Here is a 25,823-nt window from a genome sequence, read left to right on the forward strand (position 1 = left end):
GTTCCTGAGACATGGGTATTTCCTATGTATTTATAAATACTTATAAATTAGGACTATGTACATATATATATATATATACATTATTACACAAACTGACTTAGTACTAAAGTATGAATGGCATGTGTTGTGGGTATATATATATATTGTTGTCTAAGTACCCACAACACATGCCATTCATACTTTAGTACTAAGTCAGTTTGTGTAATAATGTCCTATAATATTTCTTTATTTATCATAAAAACAGAGATTAATTTTCTTACATTTTAGAATAAAGATAAAAAAAATATGTTAACTAATGACCATTAATGCATAAGTAATAGATAATTTATGCATTATTAATCTACGACGAATTAATTATGGTCATATTGCATGCTAGTTCTAAGGAAATTTCACATATTTAATTTAATTATTTACACTGATATACAAATAAAACTACAGTTATCGTTACTTATAGTACATCCCTAGTTCACAACGAAAAATAATGTAAAATATCTAATTTTCGATGTGTTTATAGCCTGCTGACCCAAAATAAGGTCAAAAGTATCTAAAGCAATACTTACCAGTCTTCATCCAAGGGAAATTTCGCCATAAAATCCCTTTTTTAGTAAACCGTTTTCTCGCTGGCATTGTAACAAACTCGCTCTTTACTCTGATCACGGTTGACTATTTTCGATTTTTGCACTAAATAATAAAGAAATTACACGAAATACCCGAACAAAACATTGAAGCCTTCAAAACAAACAAAGCAATTAGGCTGACAGTAGACTTGATGTAAACTTGACAGAATAAATAGCACTGACGTTTTCTTTTTCTTCGTTGGCAATGATTTGCGAAACAAATTCCATACCAAACTTTTTTCTTCCTAGTTGCGTCAGCCTGATCGGAATTTGGCAGCTAACTCCATCTTGCGTCCAGTAGAAGAATCAAAATCGTACAGGTAAAACTACTCTCTGCCTTAGGATCCCCTTTTAAATGTCATAAATCCAAACATGGCAGCCATACCCATCGACAAAAAAGTCTACCGTTGATCTAATTTCATTTGACAGTTAACTAATACGTATTCGACACGCTTATATTTGACAACTAGAATCCTGACTAGAGCTGGGACTGCGTACCAAAAGTACGTCTCTGTTACTCGTACCAAAAGTACGTCTAAAATACCAGTTTTACGAGTATGACCCCCAATAGGCAGTTTACGTATTTGCCGTGCTTAGGCGTCTTACAAATAAGGATTATTTATACAAATATCGACTTATTATTTCGGTAAGGGTCGGAAATATGGTGACGTTTTGAGTGAAGGCTATGAATCTATTGTCATATTTTTGTTATATATTATTACATTATTTTTAGATACAACAGACACCCAGACGACCATCTGTTAACAAAATTTTATTTTACCTAAAGTAACGGTAAGAATGGAGGTACGAGGTGATAAAAGTTTCATATTTGTTTTATTTCAGAAATCAAAGTCCGTACTTTTAAATACTCGATAAGCTAAAAGTAGTCTATTACAAATAACCTGTTCCAAAAACTATTCCGGTACAACGCCCCGCCTCTAGTGTGGATATTGTTCACTGACAGGTGGTGATAATAGCAATTCGACAAGTCACAATATTTCTCACATCAAATGGAAATCAACACGAAACGTCACTTTTAGCATGTCGAATAAGGGCCCTGTGTTCATTACCGACATACCTATATAAAACAAGTACATATCGGTCAATCACTTTTCTCAGGCGCTTATTAAAAAGTTGCGCGTTGATTTTCTTGTACCAAGCGTCTCAGTAAATGTGAGACCCTTACGTATTATATGCGATACGATACTGAAATTACTTAGCAATATTTTTAACCGACTTCACATAGGAGGTTCTCAATTCGTTCGCATCTTTGTTTTTTTTAGATTTATTAATGTATAGGATAGCCCGGGTCGTTCTCAAATTATATGATCAACTCCGTCAAACTTTTCATACATTCATGATTTGATGAAGTTTAGGCACAGACTCAAATTTGGAGAATGACCGTCCAATAATACTATTTTAATTTAAAGTTTTTAATACAAAGATAATTTCAGCTCGTTCATAGGTATATTTTATTCAGGCATAAATAATTTAGGTCGTCCGTAAAAAAATCTCTTGGGATTTGGGAATTATCTAGTTCCAAGAGCTTCCAACGCGACGCGGAGCGAAATTATTTTCCATGATACTGCTCGAGAGCCGTGCATTTTTATGCAATAAAAGCTGCTTAGGAGCTCGACAACAATATACTTCGTGTAGCATCTTAAATGCTATTAAAGAAGAATAAGAACATGCTGCAAAGAAACTTATGATATTCATCCTTCATTTTTAACACCCCCGAGGGACTTAGCTATGCCTGTCTTAATTTTTACTTAATGCCTTTAAATAAAGTTAAACACTTTTACAGACGTGAAGGGCAACAAAGTGATCCTTTATAAAAGGGGTTCAAAACAACCTAGAATATAGGAATACTAATACCTACTTAAAAATCGTCTTTAACAGTGACCACACTTCCCGATAAAGCTCAAATCACAAATAATTAGCTCCTTAATTAATTATCAATTTCAAAACAATCATCCCAATATATAATTTTCATACTCTCATTGATCGAGTACTCACATTATTATTGTTATGAAATATGACCATATCCTAGAACTCATTACACGTCGGCACTTCGGCACGTCGCGCGAACTGGCATGCGGTTTTAGTTACATTGCGGACTATTGAGATTACTTCCAATTCAGCTGACCGATCAAATACCGCAATGTAATGAAACTCGTGTGCGAGTTCTCGCACCGTCTAAATGAGCTCTTATAGTTTTTCTCAGTGCTCATATCAGAGATAGGTAGGTACCTCAATAAATATTCGAAGTGATCGCCTTCCAACCTTGAACACAACTGTGTTGTTTTGTCTCTTCTTGATTTGTAAACGAAGCATTGCAATCAATCGGACTCCATTAGGGCTAAGATGGATGCGAGGTAAAGTGAGCTTCTGTCAACTATCTTGATGCCCGGCATCATGCCATCGAACTTTTCCTTCACATCTTCCGGACGTAAAGATTCATTCCTGATAAAAAGTTCGCACTTAGCATAGTTAAGGTCTAATCCAATGGAATGAAACTTAGAAACTACGTCCGACAGATCCGAGAGAACGGTCTCCAAGTCGCCTCCTATGGTCCCGTCGTCTAGGTACCAAACATTGAATTTGGATTTTAAATTTTGAATTGTACGGTTTACGGCCAAACTGAAAATTGCTGGTCCGAGTGGGTCACCTTGTTGGCAACCAACCTCCGAGGATAAAACTTTTTCACGGTAAAGCAATTTTGTAGGATCTGCATAGCAGAGAAGAAGATAATTGTAAATTTCCGGGACATTATTAACCTCCGTAAGCAAAGCGTCTCTATTGACTGAATTAAACGCATTCCTAACGTCAATTTTGACCAAAACATCGCAAGGGCCGCAGGAAAGGTATGTGCGTAAAGCATGGACGGCAGCTTCACAGCCCCCCCTCACACCGAAACCAAGCTGGACTGGCTCAAAAAGAGGCCGTAACTTGGATGTTACATATCTTACAGCAATTTTCGAGGCGAGACGTCTAAGTGTAGTACCAACGGCAATTGGTCTAACGCCGCCATCCTTTTTTGTTAAGGCTATCAAGTTTGCCCCATATAAAATCGGAACTATGTCTGGGTTGACCTTACCGAGATACATGAAATTGATTAATTTCGTAATTGAATCGATTAAACGCTCGCCCGCGTCACCTACGTAATGAGACGTGAGGTCTTTCAAATGCTGGGGTGAAAGCCCGTCCAGACCCGCCGCAGAACCCGCTTTGAAAGACAAAATTCCGTCCATGACATCCTTATTTTTTATTTGCAGGCAGGCCTGGTCTGCTATGGGAGGGTCCAAAAAATAAGGAGTAGTGGGACCTGGGGGATGTTTTTCTTGTAATGACACAAGGGTGTCTGGAGTGTCTGGAGATAGTACATCACTCGAGAATAGGAGACGAGCAGCACCCTTCAGGTCACCGTCGCTAATCTTAGCCTCAACATTTTTTTTACGGTTGAACGCCGATAAGATTTTATTATAGCTTTGAAGTAAAAAGGGATGGTTAGAACAGTTGTTCTTAATCTTCTGTGTAAGTGATATATTAGTATCATCATCCCGCACATGGAGGGTATGGTACACAAAAAGCAAAAGGTGATGCCAGTCCTCCGTAGCGTTATTCTCGGTGCACTGATCTATTAAATGAGTTAAGTGGGAGGCGACGAAAATTCTAGCACCACGGGGTATTCTCTTTACAACCCTAGTGTTCGACTTTAACTGACTAAGGAGAACGTGAAAAGGAGTGATCTGACCAGACAGGGAAATGGAGGGCGGCGTAGTGGATGGCCTGTTATCAAGAGGCGCTGCATTTTGACTGAGGCACGGTCTGTGGACCTTAGTGATGTGTATATTAAGGCCCTTAATAGTTCTGAAAGATTTTTGGCATAAATAACAATTATGATTTTCCTCCGAGCTACCAACGGGCTGTGTTGCAGCCTGCATTCCACGAATAAAATGCACTGAACACTCCTACTTCTCAAAACAGTTAAGTTAAATTACTAACCATGTACATTAGACGTTAAAAAATAAACACTACATATGTACAACACGAGATAAAAATAGACTTATTCACTGGATCTATTACTAAATGTTGTCTTCCACGTACACAAAGTATAGTGTCCTAATTAATACACTGGGTGCTGCACGGCGGGCTGTATTGGCACACTAGATACTTATTTATTTTCTCACATGTTTCTCACAAAATGTGGACAGAAGCAAGGCCAAATTCATATGTAAACATTTCAATTTTTTGATTTCACTCTTTATTTTCTGAATGACAGACTTGTCATGTAGGCCCGGTTATCGACGGCGCTTATTCAAGTTTTCATCTGTAGCCTGCGGTCTCCGCGGAGAAATAACAATAACTGAGGATCGTCTATAGTTTACCACTGGTAAATTGGTGATATAATTTTGTAATTTAATAGTTTTATACAAATATATATAGTTATATCCAGGAATCAAAACATTCAACATTCAATGTCAAGTTTTTCATGTGCAATTCGCAAAACTGCGTTGACATACCCTAGTGTATGTGTAGTATGGCCAGCTTAATAAGTACAGTCAAACAATTTAATTTCAATACCATACATACGCAGTCGCTAACAAAAAAAAACACCGATAAAGGTGACGCATGTTTATTGGCAGTCTGTTTTACAGGACAATCTTTAAGAGTACATTAAATATGAAATACATATAAAACTGGAAGCATCAGAGGCATGATTAAGTAAAATGGCTCGGTACTGAATAAGGCCACCGAAATTATTGAGTAGAATTAAAATTATTAAAACACAAACTGAACAAAGTGATATCTAGAAAATTCGATAACAGTAAGTAACATGACAGCAGTTTGAGAAAAAAAATCAAATTTAGGTATTTTTTCCTCAAAATATAATAGAGAACCGTATTTTCAAATCTTCCAAGTGACAACTAATTCAACCAGAACTAGGTAATTATACTACCACAAAGCCATAACATAAGTGAACTGTACTAGTAACAAAACAAGGTTGATTTTTTAATTAATTATTTTTATAGTTAGTGAGTTTTGGTTGATAAAATAAATGTTCATCAAAACCACTCTTTCTGTGTGGACTCGCGAAAGTTCATAAAAGTACACATCATTTACAGTTTCACAGACACATGGTAATCTCATAATAATTAATAGAGACTCACACTATTTACTCTTACACCTGATGGTCAGAATTAGATAAAGTAAATTGTGTAGATGGCAGTGATCTGATTACTAAATTTTTAAAGTCAAAATAACAGCTTTGTTCCATGATGCTGACAGGTATAGATAGTGAATATAATATAGTACAACTGTTGACATAATGTCAGCGCAATCTAGCAATGCTATTATTCAATGCAAGTTGCGGATGATGATGGAACCATAACACAAAAGTATCTAATGTAAATTAAACTTTATATGAGTACTTGACTTTCATTTGGGTAGACATTTTTGAGTATGTTGAAAAACTCACACAATTACAACAGAAATCTAAAATACAAATCTAAAATCCATAAAATTAGCAGTGAACAATAATTTTGGCAACCTTACCCAAGTTTTTATACCCAGAGAAGTTTAATAACAAAATTCTAGTCCACAAGAACAACCCTATTCTTGTCCACCCTAACATTGGGTGCACTTTTCAATTTCTTAATGAACTTTTCAGCAATCCTATCATCAATATCTTGCCCTGTTGCTTCCTGATATTCCCCTAGAACTTTCTTCTGAAGCCTTTTGAACTGCACCTCTCCTTTCTTTTCAAGTACAGACATAATAACAGCGTGCCAATTGAATTTATCTTTTCGGATATCTAATTCACCAATCTTTGCTACATTCTGGTCATGTAGACAGATGCTTTCTTCAGCCTCTTCGGTTTCTCCAGTGCTCTTAGTTTTCTTCTTTTTCTGGGTGACCCTGCTAACAGGCATTTCAGCTTCATTGTCACCATTTTCAACAGCATTGTTGACTTCCTGAACAGCATTGATGGTATCTTGTCTTTTACGTTTTTTATTTTTGTTATCTTCTTCTTTAAGATCCTCAGCATCACCATTGCTGATGGATTCAGCTCTGTTTTTCTTCTTTTTTTCTTTCTTAGTGGGCTGCGGTTCTTCCTCTTCCTCTCCAGGCTCCTGAGCTGCGCTCTGCAATTCTGCTTCATACTTCTGACGCTTTTTCTCTTCTTTACGCTGCTTCTTAGATTTCTTACTGTTCTTTTCTTCAGTTTCTCCAACTTTCTCTACTTCTCCATTTTTAACTTCAACATCTCCATTTTCCTCATGATCATCAGTTTTACCATTTTCCCTAACTCCATTCTCTTTTATCTCATTATTTTCATCATCTTCAGATTTCTTATTTTGTTGATTTTGATTCGGCCTAGCATTCATTGCTGATAGCTCACTCAGTTTAACAGAGATCATATCCCATGCTTGGTTAATATCATTTGGATGAGTTTTCTGTCCGCAGACATTTTTGACAAAGTTGATGAATTTTGGTTTTTTCCTAGGAGTATTATTATGCTTGCTGACCGTCTCAATTATCCTTCTAACATTAGCCGGAGCACTTTTTTGTTGTTCCAATACCTCTTGAAGCATTTCCACCCATACATTTTGCTTCTTTTCTCCTTTCTTTTCCTTAGCAACAAAACCTTTCCCTGAGTAGCGTTCTTCTTCAGTTATACATTTAGTATGAGCCTCGTAGTCATTACCTCTGAAATAACATTTACAATAGAATAGAATCATTTATTGTCAACCATGGTACATTAAATTTGTGGAACACATGGCGCCCTGTTAGGGCATTGCAAATTAATCTTATATCTAGTTGTTTAAAGAACAATTTATAAAACTATTGTTTGTACAAATGATACGAAAGTCCTCAATTATAACAACTTTATCCTAGCTTATTTATTTAATATTTATCAATTTAAAACGACCAAGTCAATAAAAGTATGCAACTATTACATAAATTTACTTGAAATGACAGAAGGTTCGTGTATTAACCAGCAGCTATATTTTATACTTAATATAAATGAATATACTCACAGAAAGTCCTTGAAACAATCCATGCATGATAAGTTATGGGGCCTATTTCTACATTTGGTCATATAATGTTTCTCAACTTTAGGCTTGTTCACAGACTCGCCGCAATGGCCACACGTAAACACGACCATGTCTCCGATCTCTATCCCACGTGCTATTTCAAAAGCAAGTCCTCGTTATTTAACCTTAAAATAAACAAACAAAAAAACGAGGTTAAGACATTTTTATTACTATTTGACATACGGAATCTTTTACCAGGGGTGGACTAACCTCGAAGAGTGTGTGTCAAGTACAAGTGATTATTTATTCTAAAATATTTCCAGTTTGAAAAGAAAGAAAAAGAAACCAACCGAATAAAATAAAAGATGTTTTCTATAATTTTACGCAAAAGCCAACAAGTATTCTGTCAACCGGTGAATGAACCACAGATAGATAAAATCTGTATGCAAATTTTTATCCTGGCAATAACATGCAAAAAAAGACATGCCGTTTCTGTTATAAAGGTTGTATATTTGTGTTGTATCTTTTTTTGTTTGATATCGCAAAGAAAAATAAGGCCATATTTGCAGAAACATAACGAATTTTTCGCATGCCAGCTGCTTCATCCCTATTAGTACCCTGGTGTGGACGCGCTAATCGAATGAATGATGCTTGAACCCATTCATTTAGTTGTCAACCAACCGACTGTTGTGACACTTGTGGTAACTTCGGGTGTGTCCATCCGTAAACCAAAAACTTTTCAGACAGCTTTTATGAATTAATTATGATAAATTAGTTAATTAAATACTTCCATTATGAAAGAACTTTATAAATTTGTTTTGATATCGGCAGCTTTAGGTAAGTTTTAACTATATTTACTAAGATTTTTGCCTTACAAAGTTGGGCGTCATCTAGTTGCAATCGGAACCCATGTTTTTGAAACAAAAACTTTCAGCTTCAGTATCAGGAAGCGGAGGAATCAATGAAGTATTCGTGCCGCCTAAAGTAGAAGGGCAGGATGTAGTGACATGGTGTACTACCTCTATAGCGGCGCAGGAGAAATGTGAGAAGCTGACGAAGATTGCTCAGTTGGACAAAGGCCTCCTCGGAGCTGATTATATCGAAATACAGTGTAAACGGGTAAGCATTTAGTTTTACCCCAACCGGAAGGCTACTATTTCCTGTTGAGTTGTGTAGTTTTTTTTTTCATTATATAAAACTGATCAGCGATTGGTTCTAGTCACACCTGATGGAAAGTGAAGACAGGGCCTAAGATGGAGCTCACCGGTTCAGTAGTAGCCTATTCACTCTTGCTTTAAAGACCATATTTATCAGGGAATACAGATGGCCAATAAAAAGAAAATCGTTCGTTCATTCGTTGAAGTAATGCAAAAATAAAATAAATTAAAGATTTACTTTACACTAACTCCTAGCTGTTTGAACTTTCGAATCCTCTAATAAGTTTCCCATATAATGATTTAATACAAAATTAAATCATGTGAAGCCCCCTTAGACCTTAGACAGATAACATTCTGTGATTTATTGACAAGAATATCCTAGATAACTAGAGACTTGATTTAAGGAAACCTCTTTTACTGAAAGTAATTAATTTTGAATTTTCTTAACATGTATACCTTACTACTTCTTTACGATGACCTTTTGAAAGATTTGCATATTAAGAAAATTTAAAAAAAAATACCTAAGTTATAAGAAAAAGTACATTACAAAAAAAAACTCCTTTTTACTTTGCAGGCTTTTGACACAGAACAATGCATGGCCTGGGTGGACCAAGGGGAAGCTTCTCTACTGGCCCTTGATGCTGGGGAAGTGTATGTGGCTGGCCGCTACCACTCTCTCGTGCCTATAATGCAGGAAGTAAGTTTCCCTAGTTGGGTCTAAAATCTGAAAACATTTAAAAGCTTTCAGCAAATTAATTTAACAATAAAATATTGAACATTCGTATATTTGGAAGAATTTAGTGAAATAGGGCTTGCAAACATATCGAGGCAACAGCTTGTACCTTGCATTAACATTGCCAAGTGGCCCTAAGGCCAGAGTAGACCCGACCTAGAGTGGCAAGATATTAGGGGTGGCAGCAGTCTATATTATGGGTGCTGAGAAAGGGGTGGCTAGTAGTTACTACAGGGTCTGAGGCCTAGGGCAGCCAACACTGCAAATCCACCACTGAACATTCCTCATCTTACTATAGTTAGTCAGTCATTTTTTGAGGTGCAATAAAGTATATTTACTTACATTACAGTTGTATGGTCGGGGAGAACCATACCAATACGCTGTGGCAGTAGTCAACAAAGGAGGCTTGCCCAATGTCCAACCTGGGACAGGTCTGTACGGGCTGCGTGGGGCCAAGGCCTGCTTCCCTGGCGTCGGGTCCTTGGCTGGATGGGTCATGCCTATACATACTGTAAGTATTTTAGGGATAAGTTTTTTGAGTACTTGGAAGCATTCAAATAATTAACAAAAATGACTTGGTTATATTTTTGTTCTGCAAAGAAATTCAAAATAAAAAAGGTATGTTATTTCCAATACATTTGGCTGTTGTATTTATAGCCCGATACTTTTGCACTGAATGAAAGTGTGTGCCCACCACTGGGAGAGAAACAGTATGGTGATGATAACATTATACTTTGTACTGCACAATCAAAATTATTTCTTACTTATGCGAAATATGTTTATGAAGATGATTTATGATTTGTCTAGCCCTTCTAGGCTCATAAGGCCCAAAGTAATTTTTGTAGTTATGATTTGGAACTTTTTGTTCCATAATAGTTCCAAATTTGATTTGCTTTTGTCATTTTAAAAGAATAAATATAGTTAAAATAAATAAATAAAGTTTTATTCTCAGGCATCACGTACATTAGTACACCCATATCACACTAAAAAGAATTGCTTAAAACTAAAATAAAAGTAAAACAAGTAAAATAATAAATGAATACTATTTTTTGTTCTCGTTTTCATGGACTGAGAGCCAGTGCCTAAACATATCACAAGTAATGTTGCGGTACACCAACATGAGGATGGTATTATACGAGCGGCGCATCCCCTCCCAGTAAGAAGCAATGGGCGCGCGTACCACTGCGAAGAAGTCAGGGATTCTGGCTTCCGCGAACATGGTGGAGACACTGCAGGAACGCGGCAGCCCCATCAGAGTCCGCAATATATTATTATACTGCATACGGATGGTGCTGTACGATTTCCTGCTGTACCTGACCCACAGTTGACAGATGTAGAAAGAGAGACAATATGCATTAAATAATGTATATTTGACTCCCCTGCTACACCAGGCAAACCTGCGGGCTATCATGTTGCCACGAACAGCCAGAGCTCTTCTTTCTTGTTCTATATCACTGTCGTCCCTCATGTCGTCCGTCAGTATATGGCCAAGATATTTGAACCGCTGCACAATACGCAGCTTCTCTCCATTTAATTTGACTTCCGGTATGTTATCCGGACCCCTTCCAGCCTTAAAAATCATCAGCTCTGTCTTAGCCACATTGTAAATCAGCCCATGAGAATTTACATAATTTTCACAGACTGAAACCAGCTTTCTCAGACCCTTGATGGAGGGGCTGAGAAGCACCATATCGTCAGCGTAGCTGAGACTGTTAATACAGACGTCACCCACGTGACAACCGACTCCAGTGCCCCTCAGCCTCCCCATCAAGTCATTGACGTAAAGGTTAAAGAGGTCCGGAGAAGTCCACCCTGGCGTACCCCGCATTCTAATCTATAGCTATTAGATGTCGTGTCGCCCCATTTCACACAGTTGGATTGGTTTCCGTACCAGTACTCGAAAACGCGTACCAAATCCTCAGGTACTCCCGAGCCGCACATTTTACCCCACAGAATTTCATAATTCACAAGGTCAAATGCACGGCTAAGGTCGAGAAAGCATGCGTAGACCGATGTATTGTTACTTACGTAATGGTCCACAGCATGTTTCAGACTTACGACCGCGGAATCGGTCGAGAGACCGGGACGGAAACCAAATTGCGCGTCGTCTATTCTGAGAGTCTTAAGTAGGCTTGGCTGCAGCAAACGTTCAAATATCTTGCCCACCACCGTTCCAAGGGAGATTGGTCGGTAGTTAGCCGAATAGTTAGCCTTATGTCAAATGTAGATTTACTCCTACAATTTACATATTTGTTAAAAATAAATAATACAAATTTGTCACTGATTATATTTACTGGTACATAAACTTGTTAAATCTACTATCTTGAAACTTGTAAATTATAATAAAACAGCCTATTAGAATAGAATATTCTTTTATTCTTACCTCTTTTGCTGTTGTCATGCCATATGACTTAATTTTCTAACAGCTAATGCAAGAAGGTGGGCTAAGGATAGCAGACTGCAACAACCACGTCAAGTCAGCGATCGAATTCTTTGGGGACTCTTGCGCGCCCAACTCTTTGAAGGACATGTACAACCCCATTGGCGACAACCCTGACCAGTAAGCCTATTATATATATTCAATAAGACGGCTAGTCAAAACTAGTATCTACGTTAATTCAAGGGATTAGTTGCCGAGCGGAGCCCAGGCTCGCTTGAGCCGTGGTAAAACGCGAGGAAGATGATGAATAACACATCACCTGCTCCACAAAAGCAGATAAAATCAAAATACCGGAACTATCTAAAATAATGATGATGCCCGTAAATAACGGCGATAAACTGCTTTTAAAAATCGTAATAGTACATTACGATACAAGTGCGAAAAATAGGAAATTCGAAACGAGTGGCGATAAATTAAAACACGACTGAAGGGAGTGTTTTAAATCGACACGAGTTGCGAATTACCTATTCGCACATGTATCGTACAACGTTTTACAGTACATATGGCCCTTTAAATGTTCGACACAGTAACATAATATGCTACTTCTCGCACTAGTGCTATAAAGTAGCCCCATATGTACTGTAAACGATTTTTTCGCTACTTTATTTGTGGTTTGGCATAACTGAAATTGCTTGTCGTTATTATTCGTCGATTAGAAATAAAATTTAACAAGATCTACCAGTTTGATCATTCTGTCAGCTAGTGACGTTTTTGATCCAAGAAGTACTTATTATTTAAAGTATCTTAACGCAACTAAAAAAACAAATATTGTCAGGCTTTGCAAGTTATGTGTCGGCGGCGCCGGTATCCGCTGCACCCTGGCGGACCCGTACGCCGGCTACGAGGGCGCCCTGAAGTGCCTCGTGGCCAACGCCACCGGCGACGTTGCCTTCGTGCGGGACACCACCATACAGCACGCGTTACTGTCTACCAAGATCATAGGTAACTGTTTCATATGTTCATGTTAGGGGAGCTGGAAGAGATCCCTCAAAGGAATAATTTCGCCTTTATACTTGCGTTTTACTGGTTTATATTATAATTCTTCTACTAAGTTCTCCTTTTTTTTAAGACAACAAAAACTTGAACTAAGCATGTTTTTTATACAATGTATTCTCAGAGCATTTAAACCCATTTTCGTTATTTCGACAAAATGCGGTTGGCTGCGAAATAGTTATAAATAGTCACTCGTCCTGTCCTCCTGTCGAAATAGTTACTAGTCTTTAAAGTAGTCTGCAGCGGTATCATGGTCGTGTTTTTGTCACTTGTCATATCATGCGTCACGTTCGCACTTACGTATTTATTAGAGCGTGACAGGTAGGGTGACAAATGATAGACAGCCGACCATCTTAGCCCTGCTGTTTTTACGTATTTTTGATAAAGCCCCTCGTTTTGACTCTACAAGTAACCAAAAATGCAATTAAAATATGCAAAGCGGTTGCTGTGAGCCTGAAAGTAACAAGTTCATTTTCATCACACTTGCTCGAAAAAGATTTATTTCGTGCGGGTGTACTGAAGGGCAATGGCCTATATTGTTCCCGAGGCAGATATGGATTTGGAAAAAAAGGTATCACTCCCTCGCGCGCGAATTGTATAATATTTTGAAGTTAAATGCTAAGATGATATGGATCGTAATAGATGATTTTACTTTATGCTCTAGAGCATAATAAGCAATTTTATGTTGCTTACACCCAACTTAAATGTCAATTTTACGAGCATTATGATGATGATGGCATCCTGTTATCGCTCATCAGAGACATAGGGCTCTCAGAAGGGATTTCCATTTTTCACGGTCCAGCGCGGCCTTTCTAGCTCCGACCAGCCGAAGCCAACTGATGCAGCCTCCTTTTCCACTGTGCGCCTCCAGCTGGTGCGTGGGCGACCTTGTCCCCTTTTTCCGGGAATTTTCCAAGTCAACCCTTGCTTGGATAGGTGGTATCTTGGCTTTCGTAAAACATGTCCTATCCAACGCCATTTCCGCAGAAGTATTTCCTTAGCTAAAGGGTTTTGTCCGGTCAATTCCCATAATTTAGTGTTGAAGATAGTCCGTGGCAAGTAGACTCCTACGATACGCCGCAAACACTTGTTCACAAACACCGAAGTGAACATTTTATTTATTCCGTCACCCAGGAGACGTGTCCCCGGAGCGCTTCGAGCTGATCTGCCGCGACGGCTCGCGGCGGCCCGTGACGCAGTGGGAGGACTGCAACTGGGGCCGCGTGCCGGCCGACGCGGTCGTTACCAGCAGTGCCAATTCATTGCAACAGAGAAAACGGTTCGTACTTCTAACTGGTCTTTAAAACTATACATGTGTACGCGGCGCTGTACGTAAACCAAACGGCATGCTTTTAAATTCATCATTTCCATTTTGCGATTAAACGCAGTTTCAGTTGGCGCTCCTGTTTACTGTTTAAGTAATCAGTAGTCCAAATCTAACGGTTATATTAATTTATAATATTAATGTTAACTTGAATTACATAATACAATGACCTGTGGTCAATAACAGTATGTAATAACCACTTGGAAGTTTAAGTGTTAATATACTAAGGTTTCTAGATACATATGTATGTAAAAGCGGCTATAATTTTTAATGTTTATAATATGATGATGGAGGGTACATGTAGTTTTTTCCTGCCAATAAACTGTACAGCAGTTTGGCAGATTAGTAGTTAAAGGATTTTTATAATCGTATTTTGATTCAAATATAAAAAAAGAAATTGTAAATAATGTATTGTAGACCTCGTTAATAATGTATTTCTCAACGGCGTAGCCGAGATATCAGTTATTTGATGTGTCATCAGTTATCTGTTTCAATCAGTTCTTAAAGATTCTTTTACAACTATCATCAATATATAGTTATTCTTTAACTTATGTAAATAATATCTGTACAACTGTGTGTGGCAGCACAACTCATCCTGTCTATTAACCCTTAAAAACAAGATTAATATCACATTTTATTTTCAGCTACCAAAACCTAATCCAAAAGCTGGTCCAACTGTACGGCGAACCAAATCCCCTAAACAAAAACTCGAACCGCACAGCGTCCTACCAGTCCCGAGACGGCTACGGGAACGCATACACTTCTACCACAGAGCGGTATCCGTATGACCCGTACAGGAGGACCTATAATGATAGGAGCCATGAGAGGGTGGATAATGAAGACAATGAGTTAAGGTACGTTTTAGGGGTATAGATACTCCAATGGTTAACTGGGACAAATAGACTCTGTGGCTGAAAAAATATTGCTTATCCTGCAAATGCGTTGTGTAATAAACAAGCGAAAAAAACCGGAACAAGTGCGAGTCGGACTCGCCCACCGAGGGTTCCGTATAAATTTGTACTTTTTTTACAAATTTATAGCTTTCACAATTTTCCCTGTACTTGTAGGGTAAGACGATATTATTGGCAAATTTCATGGTTCTAGGTCAACGGGAAGTACTCTATAAATTTTGATTCCCTTACGAATGTCGAAATATGCGTGTTTTGCGACATAAACGGCCGTATCTTGTTTTTACGTGTTTGATTTTTTCACAGCTTCAAGGGACTTTAAACCTGAGTATATGGTTGTAATTTCCATTCGATACCTCAACGCGTTTCCGATATAAAAGGTTTTCACAGACAGACGGACGGACGGACAACAAAGTGATCCTGTAAGGGTTCTGTTTTTTCCTTTTGAGGTACGGAATCCTAAAAATACAAAGATCTAAACCTCAAGTGTCTAAAGTACTTACATGTCCCACTATTGGGTAAAGATCTAAATTACTTATTATTATTAATCTAAATAATAAAGTCGTCAAAATATAATTTAAAAAAATAACCAGTTATTCAATAGAAAAGTTTATTTCAGCATTAGCACGGAGTCGTCTTTTCAGCCTAGAAAGGATATAAACGGGCACAGTATAGAGTCACCTTTCCGGTTGTTCAATTCCAACGGCACCACCGATTTACTATTGCAGGTATGGCTGATATCATGGCAATGAAGTAAGCGACAATTAGCATAAAAGCTATTAACCTTTTTGACATCAATAAAGGATTTATCCAAAGCCGAAGACGGATTAATCCGTCACAGACCACAGATCAACATGCATAAAGTTCAATTTCAGTTTTTGTGTTTGATACGGCGTCGAAAAGGGTAATACCCATTTTAAACTAAATTACATAAAATTTCATCTAATTTGTGATTGACACATGTTACTAAACATTTGATTTTCTACCTTAACCCGAGCATGATAAAATCCAGCAATACACAGACTTTGCTATATGAAAATTTTTCGAGTATTGAATAAACTTTTATTTAAATTGCAATGTACCGATGTATGTACGGGTCAAATCTTGCAAGTTAAATTTGACCGACTTCCTGGTTTCCGATGAAGCTGAAAATGTACATATGTAAGTATGGTGACAATGTAATATTATGTACCATGGAGCTGATCTGATGATGAAGACAGAAGATAGCCATAGGAACTCTGTGATAAAACAACGCAACCTAATTGCGTTTGGGGTTTTCAGAATTGTCTCAATGAGTATTAGTTGCCCGTGGAAAGAAAATTACAGTCAGCTATAAAAGCTTGTACCAAAAATGAAATTTTTAGCAAAAACTTATTGACTGAAATGCTTCGCCGCGAGCAGTAATACTTAGGTGTGATTTGTCCATCTAGTAGCTATGCTAGTTTACTAGCTAGCTAAGGTATATGATCTATCATATGACCTAACCTAACCTAATCATTTGTGGTGAAAATAAATAAATAAATTGAAATATTGTCATCATATATCTTATAGAGTTCGTCTACTCAAAGTCCAACTTAAGTAAATAAATCATGACTGAGCCATGCATTTAGTAAACACGGCTGTGGTTCCCCAGGACGCCACAATAAACTTCCGTATACTCCAAGAAGAAGAACAAGCAGCCAAGCACATCCTGAATAACCAGTACGTAGGAGACCAAGCCGAGAAGGCAGTGTTCAACATCAGAAACTGCCCTATTAAGAGGATGATACTGTGTGTCACCAGTGACGCCGAGATGGACAAGTGTGTTAAAATGAGGGTAAGTCCAATTAAATCCAACTCACCATTCTCCCGAGCAGTTTACCGACGTTTCTACATGACCAACGCCAGAATTAAGGCACTCGAACTGGTAATGTAAGAATTGGCTACTTAACAGTTTTTAGGGTTCCGTACCCAAAGGGTCAAACGGTCCGTCCGTCCGTCTGTCACCAGGCTGTATCTCATGAACCGTGATAGTTAGCCAGAAATTTCTACAGGTTATGTATTTCTGTTGCCGCTATAACAACAAATACTAAAAACAGAATATAATAAATATTTCTTTCCAATCTCGAGGTTCTCATCCAATACCGAAGTTAAGCAACGTCGGGCGGGGTCAGTACATGGATGGGTGACCGTTTTTATAGATAATGGTACGGAACCCTTCCTGTGCGAGTCCGACTCGCACTTGGCCGGTTTTTTTGTAAATAATGTCAATCGATCTTGATTTACTTGAGGATCAAATGTTTATACATGGTGTTTGTTTAACAATGCATAATTTGCGGGGTGAATATATAGGTCATATTGAGCAAATTTTACTGTGAGACCAATACAAAATCGCGAAAAAAAATCCTTTTTTCCATAGAAGATTGTTTTTTTTGCAGCCTCAAGGGAGTAGATTAAAATTTCAACTCAATACCTCCACGAGTTCCAAGGGTCTTGACAGACAGACAGACGGATGAACAACAAAGTGATACTATAAGGGTTCCATTTTTTCCTTGAAGTAAGGAACCCTAAAAATCAGAAACCGTTATCTGACTATCGCTCTTGCATATTCGAGCAAGATTTTAGATTATTCGATGTCGGCGTTAGTCAGGCTAATTTGAAATATATCCACTGTCTAAAATCGTATCTCTATTTCAGGTGGCCCTAAAGGCAGCGTATCTCCAACCGTCGCTGATCTGCTGGCGCGGCCACAGCACGCGGCACTGCGAGCGCTCCGTGGCCTCCGGAGTGGCTGACGTCGCCGTCATGGACCCCGGGGACATGTTACACGCGGCCATGGCGCATAGACTTGTTCCTTTTATGCAGGAGGTAACACCTGAAAAAAGAATATCTCTAACCTCTTGAAAATGGATGTGGATATAAATTTCTGTTTCATATTTAACGGCAATCCTTGATAAAAATCAGATGCGCTAAATATTATTTTTCTACTCGTCGACTCGAGTTCGAGTCGAGTTGAATGATGATTTCGTATACCAAACTATAATTTCGTACCTTTCATATATAGGCTCCCAACAACTGTAATATTAATTTCGATACACTGTAGTCAACTATAAAGAATTTGACCAATTACGTGCCGCCGCGCTCCCATAGAAAATATATAAACGGGCACCTATTTCATGAGCATATTCATTCAACGCGCGTTTATCTCTTTTGTACTACATTTTTGTCTACTGAGATACTTACCATTTTTCATGAATTATTTAAGTTTTATAGTAAAAAAAAGTATAATTTTACATAACTCGTAGAAAAAGTATGTACAACAGTGATATAATCTTTTCAATCTCGTACCTTCATTAGGCACGGTACTCGACTCGACTGACAAGCTCTCTCTCACTCTCTCTCATCACGATTGTATAAAATATTATTCTTTATTAAATACCAGTATAAAAGGTCCCTTGAGTAAACTAATAAATCTTTATTTTATTATTTTATCTTAAGCTTTCTTTCTTGGCTCAGGTATATTCAAGCGGCAAGAACTGGTACTACGCAGTGGCCGTCGCAAAAGAACAAGACCCGGACACCGATCTCACGTATCTCCGCGGCAAAAACTCGTGTCACACGGGCCTAGGTCAGGCTGCCGGGTGGATCTTCCCACTTGCCTACCTTATATCCAACGGGTGGATTCGGTAAGTGCTTGGAAAATGTTTACTTTCATTTGAAACGGACATACGGCGCGCTCATTTGGGGTAACTTGATCATGGTTTAGAAAGGGAAAGTATTTAACGCGTAAAACGAACAGCGTAAACGTACAGTGAACATTTCGGCTAACACGTGGCTTACCTCCTTATTTAAATAGGTACTTTATGTAATTACCATAGGGTACCTTTTAACATGGATGACTATGGTGGTGGTGTAAACCAAGTATATACTAGCTAATAATATCTCTTCTTCCTCGCGTCATCCCGGTATTTTGCCACGGCTCATGGGAGCCTAGGGTCCGCTTGACAACAACTAATCCCAAGATTTGGCGTAGGCACTAGTTTTTACGAAAGTGACTGCCATCTGACCTTCCAACCCAGAGGGTAAACTAGGCTTTATTGGGATTAGTCCGGTTTCCACACGATGTTTTCCTTCACCGAAAAGCGACTGGTAAATATCAAATGATATTTCATACATAAGTTTTAAAAACTCGTTGATACGAGCCGGGGTTTGAACCCACGACCTCCGGATTGCAAGTCGCACGCTTTTACCGCTAGGCCACCTGCACTAGCTAATAATAGCGGATTCCTAAAATTTGGGACTTGACTGGATCTAACGTGTGTCCATCTAGAGAAGTTGAACCATCTGTCAGCCTGTTTGAAGTCATATTAAAGCTTAATGCTTCATAGTTGGGTATTTCCTAATCATAATTATTTACATTCGATTAAAATCTGCAAAGTATGCGTCAAAATTATTTTTAAGGTAATACTTAAAAATGAGTAATTGTATAAATGTGTGTAAACAGTTCATACGGCTGCGACGGCGCGCACGCGGCGGCGCAGTACTTCACGAAGGCGTGCGCGCCCGGCGCGCTCAGCACCGAGTACGTGGACGCCGACACCGTGCCGCACGACAACCTGTGCCATCTCTGCCACGGCGCCGCCTTTAGGTCCCTGGCTAATATACACCATTATATATTTACGAAACGATCCTACTAAGTATTTACTCTTCAGATAAGTTTAATTTCTTTGCCATTTTAAAGTCAAAATGGAAAAATAGTACTATTAACCTTTTCAACGCTTTCGCCCTCGCATCAAAATGTGGCATACACGCCAATATGTCAACTATTGAGAAACGAATTTAAACCTTATCTGTCAACAGTAAAATTGCTTTGACAGCGTCTGCCATGACCTCTTTAGTGGTCGTTGGCGGGGTAGGCACGACAGCGCACGACCACTTTAGTGGCTCTTGGCGTTCAAAAGGTTAAAAAATATCGACATCTTATTCCCATACGTGAAGTTAAGGGAGTGTGTACATATTTTTCGCACTTTGTCCGTTTTGATATTGAATAGCTCGACTGTAAATTTTTCCATTTTATCTTTTAAAATGGCGGCTATTTTTTGCGGTGGAAAAGATTCTTTTCAGTCTGCCAATCGGGTCCCACGAATCGCAAAATTATTATTGATTAACGAAAAGGTGTCGATGGATTGCGAAGTAAATATAATTTGAACGATGGCAGACGATGCCGCCGCGACGCCAGCGAGGACTACTACGGGCACGTGGGCGCCGTCCGCTGCATGGTGGAAGGAGGGGGAGACGTGGCGTTCGTCCGGCACACCGCGCCTGCCGAGGTCTCCGGCGGCCGCCGCGCCGAGTGGTGGGCGAGGGACCTCCTGCCTGATGACCTGCAGCTGCTCTGTCCTGACGGTAAGAAACCTACCAAATTGTGTCGTTCACAGTCGATGCCAGCGAGTGCTACGGACACGTGGGCGCCGTGGGGGGCATTCGTTCGGCACACCGCGCTTGCTAAAACTTCAGGCGATCGTCGCACAGAATGGTGGACAAGGAACTTACTGATGATTTGCAGCTGCTCTGTCCTGAAGGTGAGAAACCAACACCCAAGAAAAAAAATACTGTTTTTCCCCGATGTTTTGGAGTGGAGCCATAGAGTTGACTAGACGCCGACGCTCGGGAGACACTAGTGTGGGATGGCACCTCACCTGCTAGTTCCTGTAGGCCGCCACGCCGAGACTTCTGGCGATTTGCAGCTGCTCTGCCTTGACAATCAGGGACTCACGTCTGTAACGGTGCTGGAATACCCATAAATGCCGCCCTCGTGTGTTGGAGTAATAACGTAACCAAATATACAAGCTCTGTCGCGGTCGCCATGTTAAGAGATAAGGGGAGATAGATGATGCAAGACCCCGTCAGTGTACTCGCGGATACATTACTATTTACACGACTTGTCCTACGAGTATAATGTACTGACATTATAACTATGTTAATGTCACAGCTGTTGGATCTCCAAATAAATAAGATAAAATCCGTCGATGATTTATTATCATTGATAACTGTATCATAGACACGTTTTATTAGCCCTTCCTAATTTAGGTATTTAAGTGGGTTGAATATATTTTACACTGGTACTAATTTAAAGTAACATTTGACAGGAACCCGCGCAAAAATGCACGAATACAAGCACTGTAACCTGGGCAAGGTCCCGGGTTCGGTTCTCATGGGCCGCGCTAACCACACCGAGCTCGACACGTATTCCAACCTCATGGTGTATGCGCAGCAACTGTATGGAGCCACGGCGACTGATGAGTTCAGGTGAGTCGGGTGACATTTTTGAAAAAATTATGTGGCATGCAACATACGCAGACCATTTTAACATAAATTTCCAAGTGTATTCATCAAAACCCATAGTAAAATCTACCTTTTATAACGTACAATGTTAATTCTTAAGGCAAAGTGGAAGAAAAATATCGTGAAATTGTAAGTACAAAAGTATTTATTTTAAAGACAAGTAGTGATCTAGTCATTGAAAAATGGATATAATCCTTTGTATTTTCTACCTTAATACAAACAAAATAAAATCTTGTAATATTAACTTCTAGCCAAGGATAAAATCAAATAAAATGTTAATAAAAACCATCACAATATAAATCTAAATTGTAAACGCATTGTACATTTCACAACAATTTACAAAAATAAGCTAGGCACTTTACAATCATCAAATTACAACTAAATAATTTCCTTCCAGCTTCAGCATGTTCGACTCCAAACCCCCATACTCCGACCTGATCTTCAGCGACGCGGCCGTCCAACTGAAGCCCTTACCCCACAAACAACGCTCCGCGGAGCTCATCGCCGGCTCCGCTCTGCTCCGAGCGGCGAAAATAGTCTCCTGCGATGCTCCGCAGTCCGCCTACTATGTGGCAGCCGATGCTGACTTCTTGTCACATGCTTATAGGACAGGGATGGTGGGATATGTACTGGCTGTAGCTTTGTTTCTAATGGCGCTACTTCGATAAATAGCCATCACGTTTAGGATATACTGTGAGGATATCTGCCTAAAAAAAGCTCTTTAGAACGAGCTTACCTTGTAGGACACAACATAACTTCTGTTAGCATTTCCCCAAATTAGTATGCCGTAACTCGTAATACTGTGAAGGAAAACAAAGTAATAAAAATACTTAAGTATGATTTAAAATATGAACGAGGTTGATCCCCTATATTTAAGTACCATGTGTATAAATATTTGAATAATTAACTAACTCGAAGCTAACTAGTACACAACTCTACCACATAGTAGTTTAATTTGATCTGACTACTTGAAATATTGTAAGGTGTTTTAATGTAAGTAATAATTTTGTGCTGCTAACTAAAATATTAATCCGTCCCAAACGCCTTAATATTAGAATATTGAATTTCAGTATTAGATGCAGTAAACTGACTGCATATAATAAGAGTATGTATCGACGTATGGTACACTTATTTAATGCTTTATGATATGATGTGAATGCGATTTCATTTTATTCTAAACTAGTTCTGAGTATCACTTTTGTGAGAACAGCTAATTAAAATTTTTAACCAACTTCAATTTCATAGGAGGAGGTTCGGTTGTGGCTATTTTTATGCATTATTATTATCTATGTATGTAGAGAATTTTATTTTGATTTTATAATGTGAAGTTATATTGATATTTTATCTAATCTTATACACTGTCACTGTCAATCTTACAAAACTTATATTAGTTTTTTACATCATTGACTGAACCTACATATTTTATGTGCCTTTGTACAGCTTTAGATTTTATTTTGTAGTGATATAGACATGCATTTCTGAGGTAGGTAAGGTAGAATTAAGTTTAATTACAAAGAATCTCGTAATGATATTCCGTCCAATAAAGGTTTTTTTCAGGTATTTAGACTGACATTTTATCATGCATACTATGAATTATAGTAGTGAAACTTTTTCCTTTGTTTGTTTTTATTATCTCTTATAATATCTAATCTATATTTACATTTTACTTTCACTTTATTTTAATATGAATATTATAATTTTTTTCATATACATATCTCTGTGTCTATCTCACTTAAAATTAAATAAACTAGGAATTTTTGCTTCTACTTTTTTTTATTGTATTACAATGTGAATGTCATGTTTTTACATGTAAGTAAAGAAATAAAAGTGATTTTAATACAATCCTCATTTTAATTTAATATTAGTTTCATTTGACAAATTAATACTGTAAATCAGTCTATATGTTTGTAGCATTGAAAGCCTTCAGGCAGAATTTCGAAATTTTTCATGATGACCTTCAGATCTGCCCTCTTACAAACTTCACGAATTGCTTTCATTCTGCAATTCCCTTCAAAGTCGATCCTACTTGAGTGTTCCCTCCATTTGCCAAATATGCAATTGCATTTGGCCATTTCATCTTTCACTGGTGCAACGATTACGCTGCATTTTGATGTTTTGCCTGCACATAGACTTAACGCCTTAAACGCTAAGTATCGCAAGTGGTTTATACAATATACAAACATAATTTCGACTGGCGTATTCTTCTTTAGAGTTTCCAATATAGAGTTGCTAAGTTTTACTACCACACGCTTTTTGTAAAGAGGCAGGTAGTTCAATAAATCATTCTGGTTACAAAGTATAGCTAATATGGTACAGAATTTGTTAGCTGACAGACAAAATGTGGTGAATATGTGCTTCCAAATCAGCTCCTCTGTGTTGTGATACAGATTGAACAGGTGACCATTTACTTGAATCCCAGACTGGCCTATTCGGTTCTCAAGTAACTTGTAAGGGTTACATATGGCCGTGGAAAAGGATATCTTATAGCACATTTGTCCAGCATACACATTGCTAGCTCGACTTACTTGCATGGTATTTGTATCATAGCTGTATCCAAGGAAATTAATTGTCGTGCATGATTGTATCCCTGGATATGAGAAATTTATCGTAGTTTTTCCATAGTTCACATTGCTGTAGTTTGACAAAGCTTCCAGAAACGAGAAAGCATCTTCAAGAGTGTCTGTTATGTATAAATAGTCATCAACTACTCTGGTGAACAGTTTCAGTTGGGATGATGATTTTTGTAAATGAAAGAAATAAGTTTCATCAAGGTGTGTGTAGTAAAGCTCAGATAGTGCTGGTGAATACTTGTAGCCCTGGACCAAACCCTGTTTCCACTCATAGATAGTGGAGCCTGCTCGGACTAAAAGAGGCTTATGGAGTTCTGCAACCATTTCCTTAAATTGCTGAGCAATTTTTTTCTTTATATTGAAGTTGGTTTCAGAGTTTTGAAAATTACAATGCCTTTCATTTAGTATCTTCATGAGCTTTTCTTTATTTATGGACCCGAAGGCATTGCTTAAGTCTGTTTTCACGAAGAACAGTACAGGTTTATTTTGTCTGACCCATTCTCGATATAAAGTGTTGTATTGACTTTCTAATCTCTGATTTGGTTTTCCAGTGAGTGTTTTTAATAAGGCCATTCTTTCTTTCATTTTGTATCTGTCTGCTGGAGTGTGTATGTCCTGCTTATACCGAACTATTGGCCGGCAATCATTGTTACCCTTTAAAACAAAGTGCAGCTTTGGAATTTCTCTATTCATGGCTTTTAACTTCAATATATCATGAAGACTATACATCATTTTGAATTTCTTTCCTAAACAATAAATATCACATTTCTGTAGAGTTTTTGATTTAACCATTTTCATTATTTGTTTATCATAGAAACTTTGCCATTGGCTTTTCCAAAAAAAATAAAGTTTGTTTTCATCAGCATCAAATTTGCAACTTGTGATGTAAAAGTTTAAGCACAGCATTGGTGACATTATATATTTTAATATCCAATATAATATGTTGTTCAAAATCTTTTGTTTTTGTGTTGGTAATGTGTTCCAAGGACTTACAGTGAAGTCCCACTTTTCTACCATCTTTGAAGCTATCATATATTGTCTCTTCATGCTGAAAACAACAGTTTTCACAAGTTTTCTAAATATTTTCACATTATGATTACTTCCTAATAATGCTTTGGGTAAAATTTGATACAAAGCATTTAAGCAGCAGTTGAAAATTTCTTTCTTTTTCACCGGTGACAAACCCTCATCTTGAGTTATTTTAGAAAAGTAGTTTCTGAAGTCTAGTTTAGAATTGTTGAACAAATTCTTCTTTAAATCATTCAGAATAGCTAACAAGTCCTTTGGTGTTTCTCTTACCATCTGTTCATCTTGTAAAACTTGATGAAGGAAAGCGGAGTCGTCTTCGTTCTTCAAAATATTTAGTTCCACACAGTTTCCAAATGATCTTATGTTTAATTTATTTACAAAGTGCTGCGATACACAAATAGATTCAACAGCGTTCATCGTGTAACCATATAATCAGTTACAGTGAAAGAACTGCGGAGTTTTTGATAAATATAAACTTTCACCGAAATTACGCTTCGCCCCTTTGTATAGAATTCAAATTTTGCGGCGACTTGTTGAGACTTGCACAACGGACGAAACGAACCCTTGCACCGCAACATTCCATTTCACGAAAGTAGACTAACACTGACAAAATGACAACGCGTGAACAGATATTTCGTTTTATTCGAATGATTGATTGTATAGATATTCTGTCTTCTTAAATGAGATA

The 25,823-nt window shown here is 38.0% G+C and overlaps 3 protein-coding genes across 4 annotated transcripts; 1 reads left to right on the forward strand and 2 right to left on the reverse strand.

Annotated features, from left to right (window-relative positions):
• Positions 1 to 5,237: 5,237 nt before the first annotated feature.
• LOC133529860 (cell growth-regulating nucleolar protein) lies at positions 5,238 to 8,111 on the reverse strand. 2 transcript variants are annotated; one of them, XM_061867667.1, is made up of 3 exons: positions 8,008 to 8,111; positions 7,661 to 7,842; positions 5,238 to 7,328 (listed from the first exon to the last, which is right to left on the reverse strand). In XM_061867667.1, the coding sequence occupies exons 2-3, from the start codon at positions 7,786 to 7,788 to the stop codon at positions 6,212 to 6,214; spliced, it is 1,245 nt and encodes a 414-aa protein (XP_061723651.1). In that variant the 5' UTR covers positions 7,789 to 7,842; positions 8,008 to 8,111; the 3' UTR covers positions 5,238 to 6,211. The 2 variants fall into 2 exon arrangements, with proteins under 2 accessions (XP_061723651.1, XP_061723650.1); XM_061867666.1 differs by having other exon boundaries at positions 7,928 to 8,082.
• Positions 8,112 to 8,150: 39 nt separating this feature from the next.
• LOC133529858 (transferrin 2) lies at positions 8,151 to 23,378 on the forward strand. The gene is made up of 16 exons (XM_061867664.1): positions 8,151 to 8,494; positions 8,592 to 8,776; positions 9,389 to 9,511; positions 9,897 to 10,058; positions 11,974 to 12,107; positions 12,763 to 12,929; positions 14,115 to 14,259; positions 14,949 to 15,158; positions 15,832 to 15,940; positions 16,846 to 17,028; positions 17,889 to 18,059; positions 18,708 to 18,877; positions 19,696 to 19,839; positions 20,410 to 20,597; positions 21,341 to 21,500; positions 21,934 to 23,378. Exons 1-16 carry the CDS (start codon positions 8,452 to 8,454, stop codon positions 22,202 to 22,204), a joined length of 2,565 nt encoding a protein of 854 aa, XP_061723648.1. The 5' UTR covers positions 8,151 to 8,451; the 3' UTR covers positions 22,205 to 23,378.
• On the reverse strand, positions 23,356 to 25,797 carry LOC133529859 (telomerase reverse transcriptase-like). The gene has a single exon (XM_061867665.1). The coding sequence runs from the start codon at positions 25,550 to 25,552 to the stop codon at positions 23,429 to 23,431; it is 2,124 nt and encodes a 707-aa protein (XP_061723649.1). The 5' UTR covers positions 25,553 to 25,797; the 3' UTR covers positions 23,356 to 23,428.
• Positions 25,798 to 25,823: the final 26 nt, after the last annotated feature.

This window comes from Cydia pomonella, chromosome 21, assembly GCF_033807575.1.
Source record: "Cydia pomonella isolate Wapato2018A chromosome 21, ilCydPomo1, whole genome shotgun sequence".
Classification (NCBI taxonomy): Eukaryota; Metazoa; Arthropoda; class Insecta; order Lepidoptera; family Tortricidae; genus Cydia; species Cydia pomonella.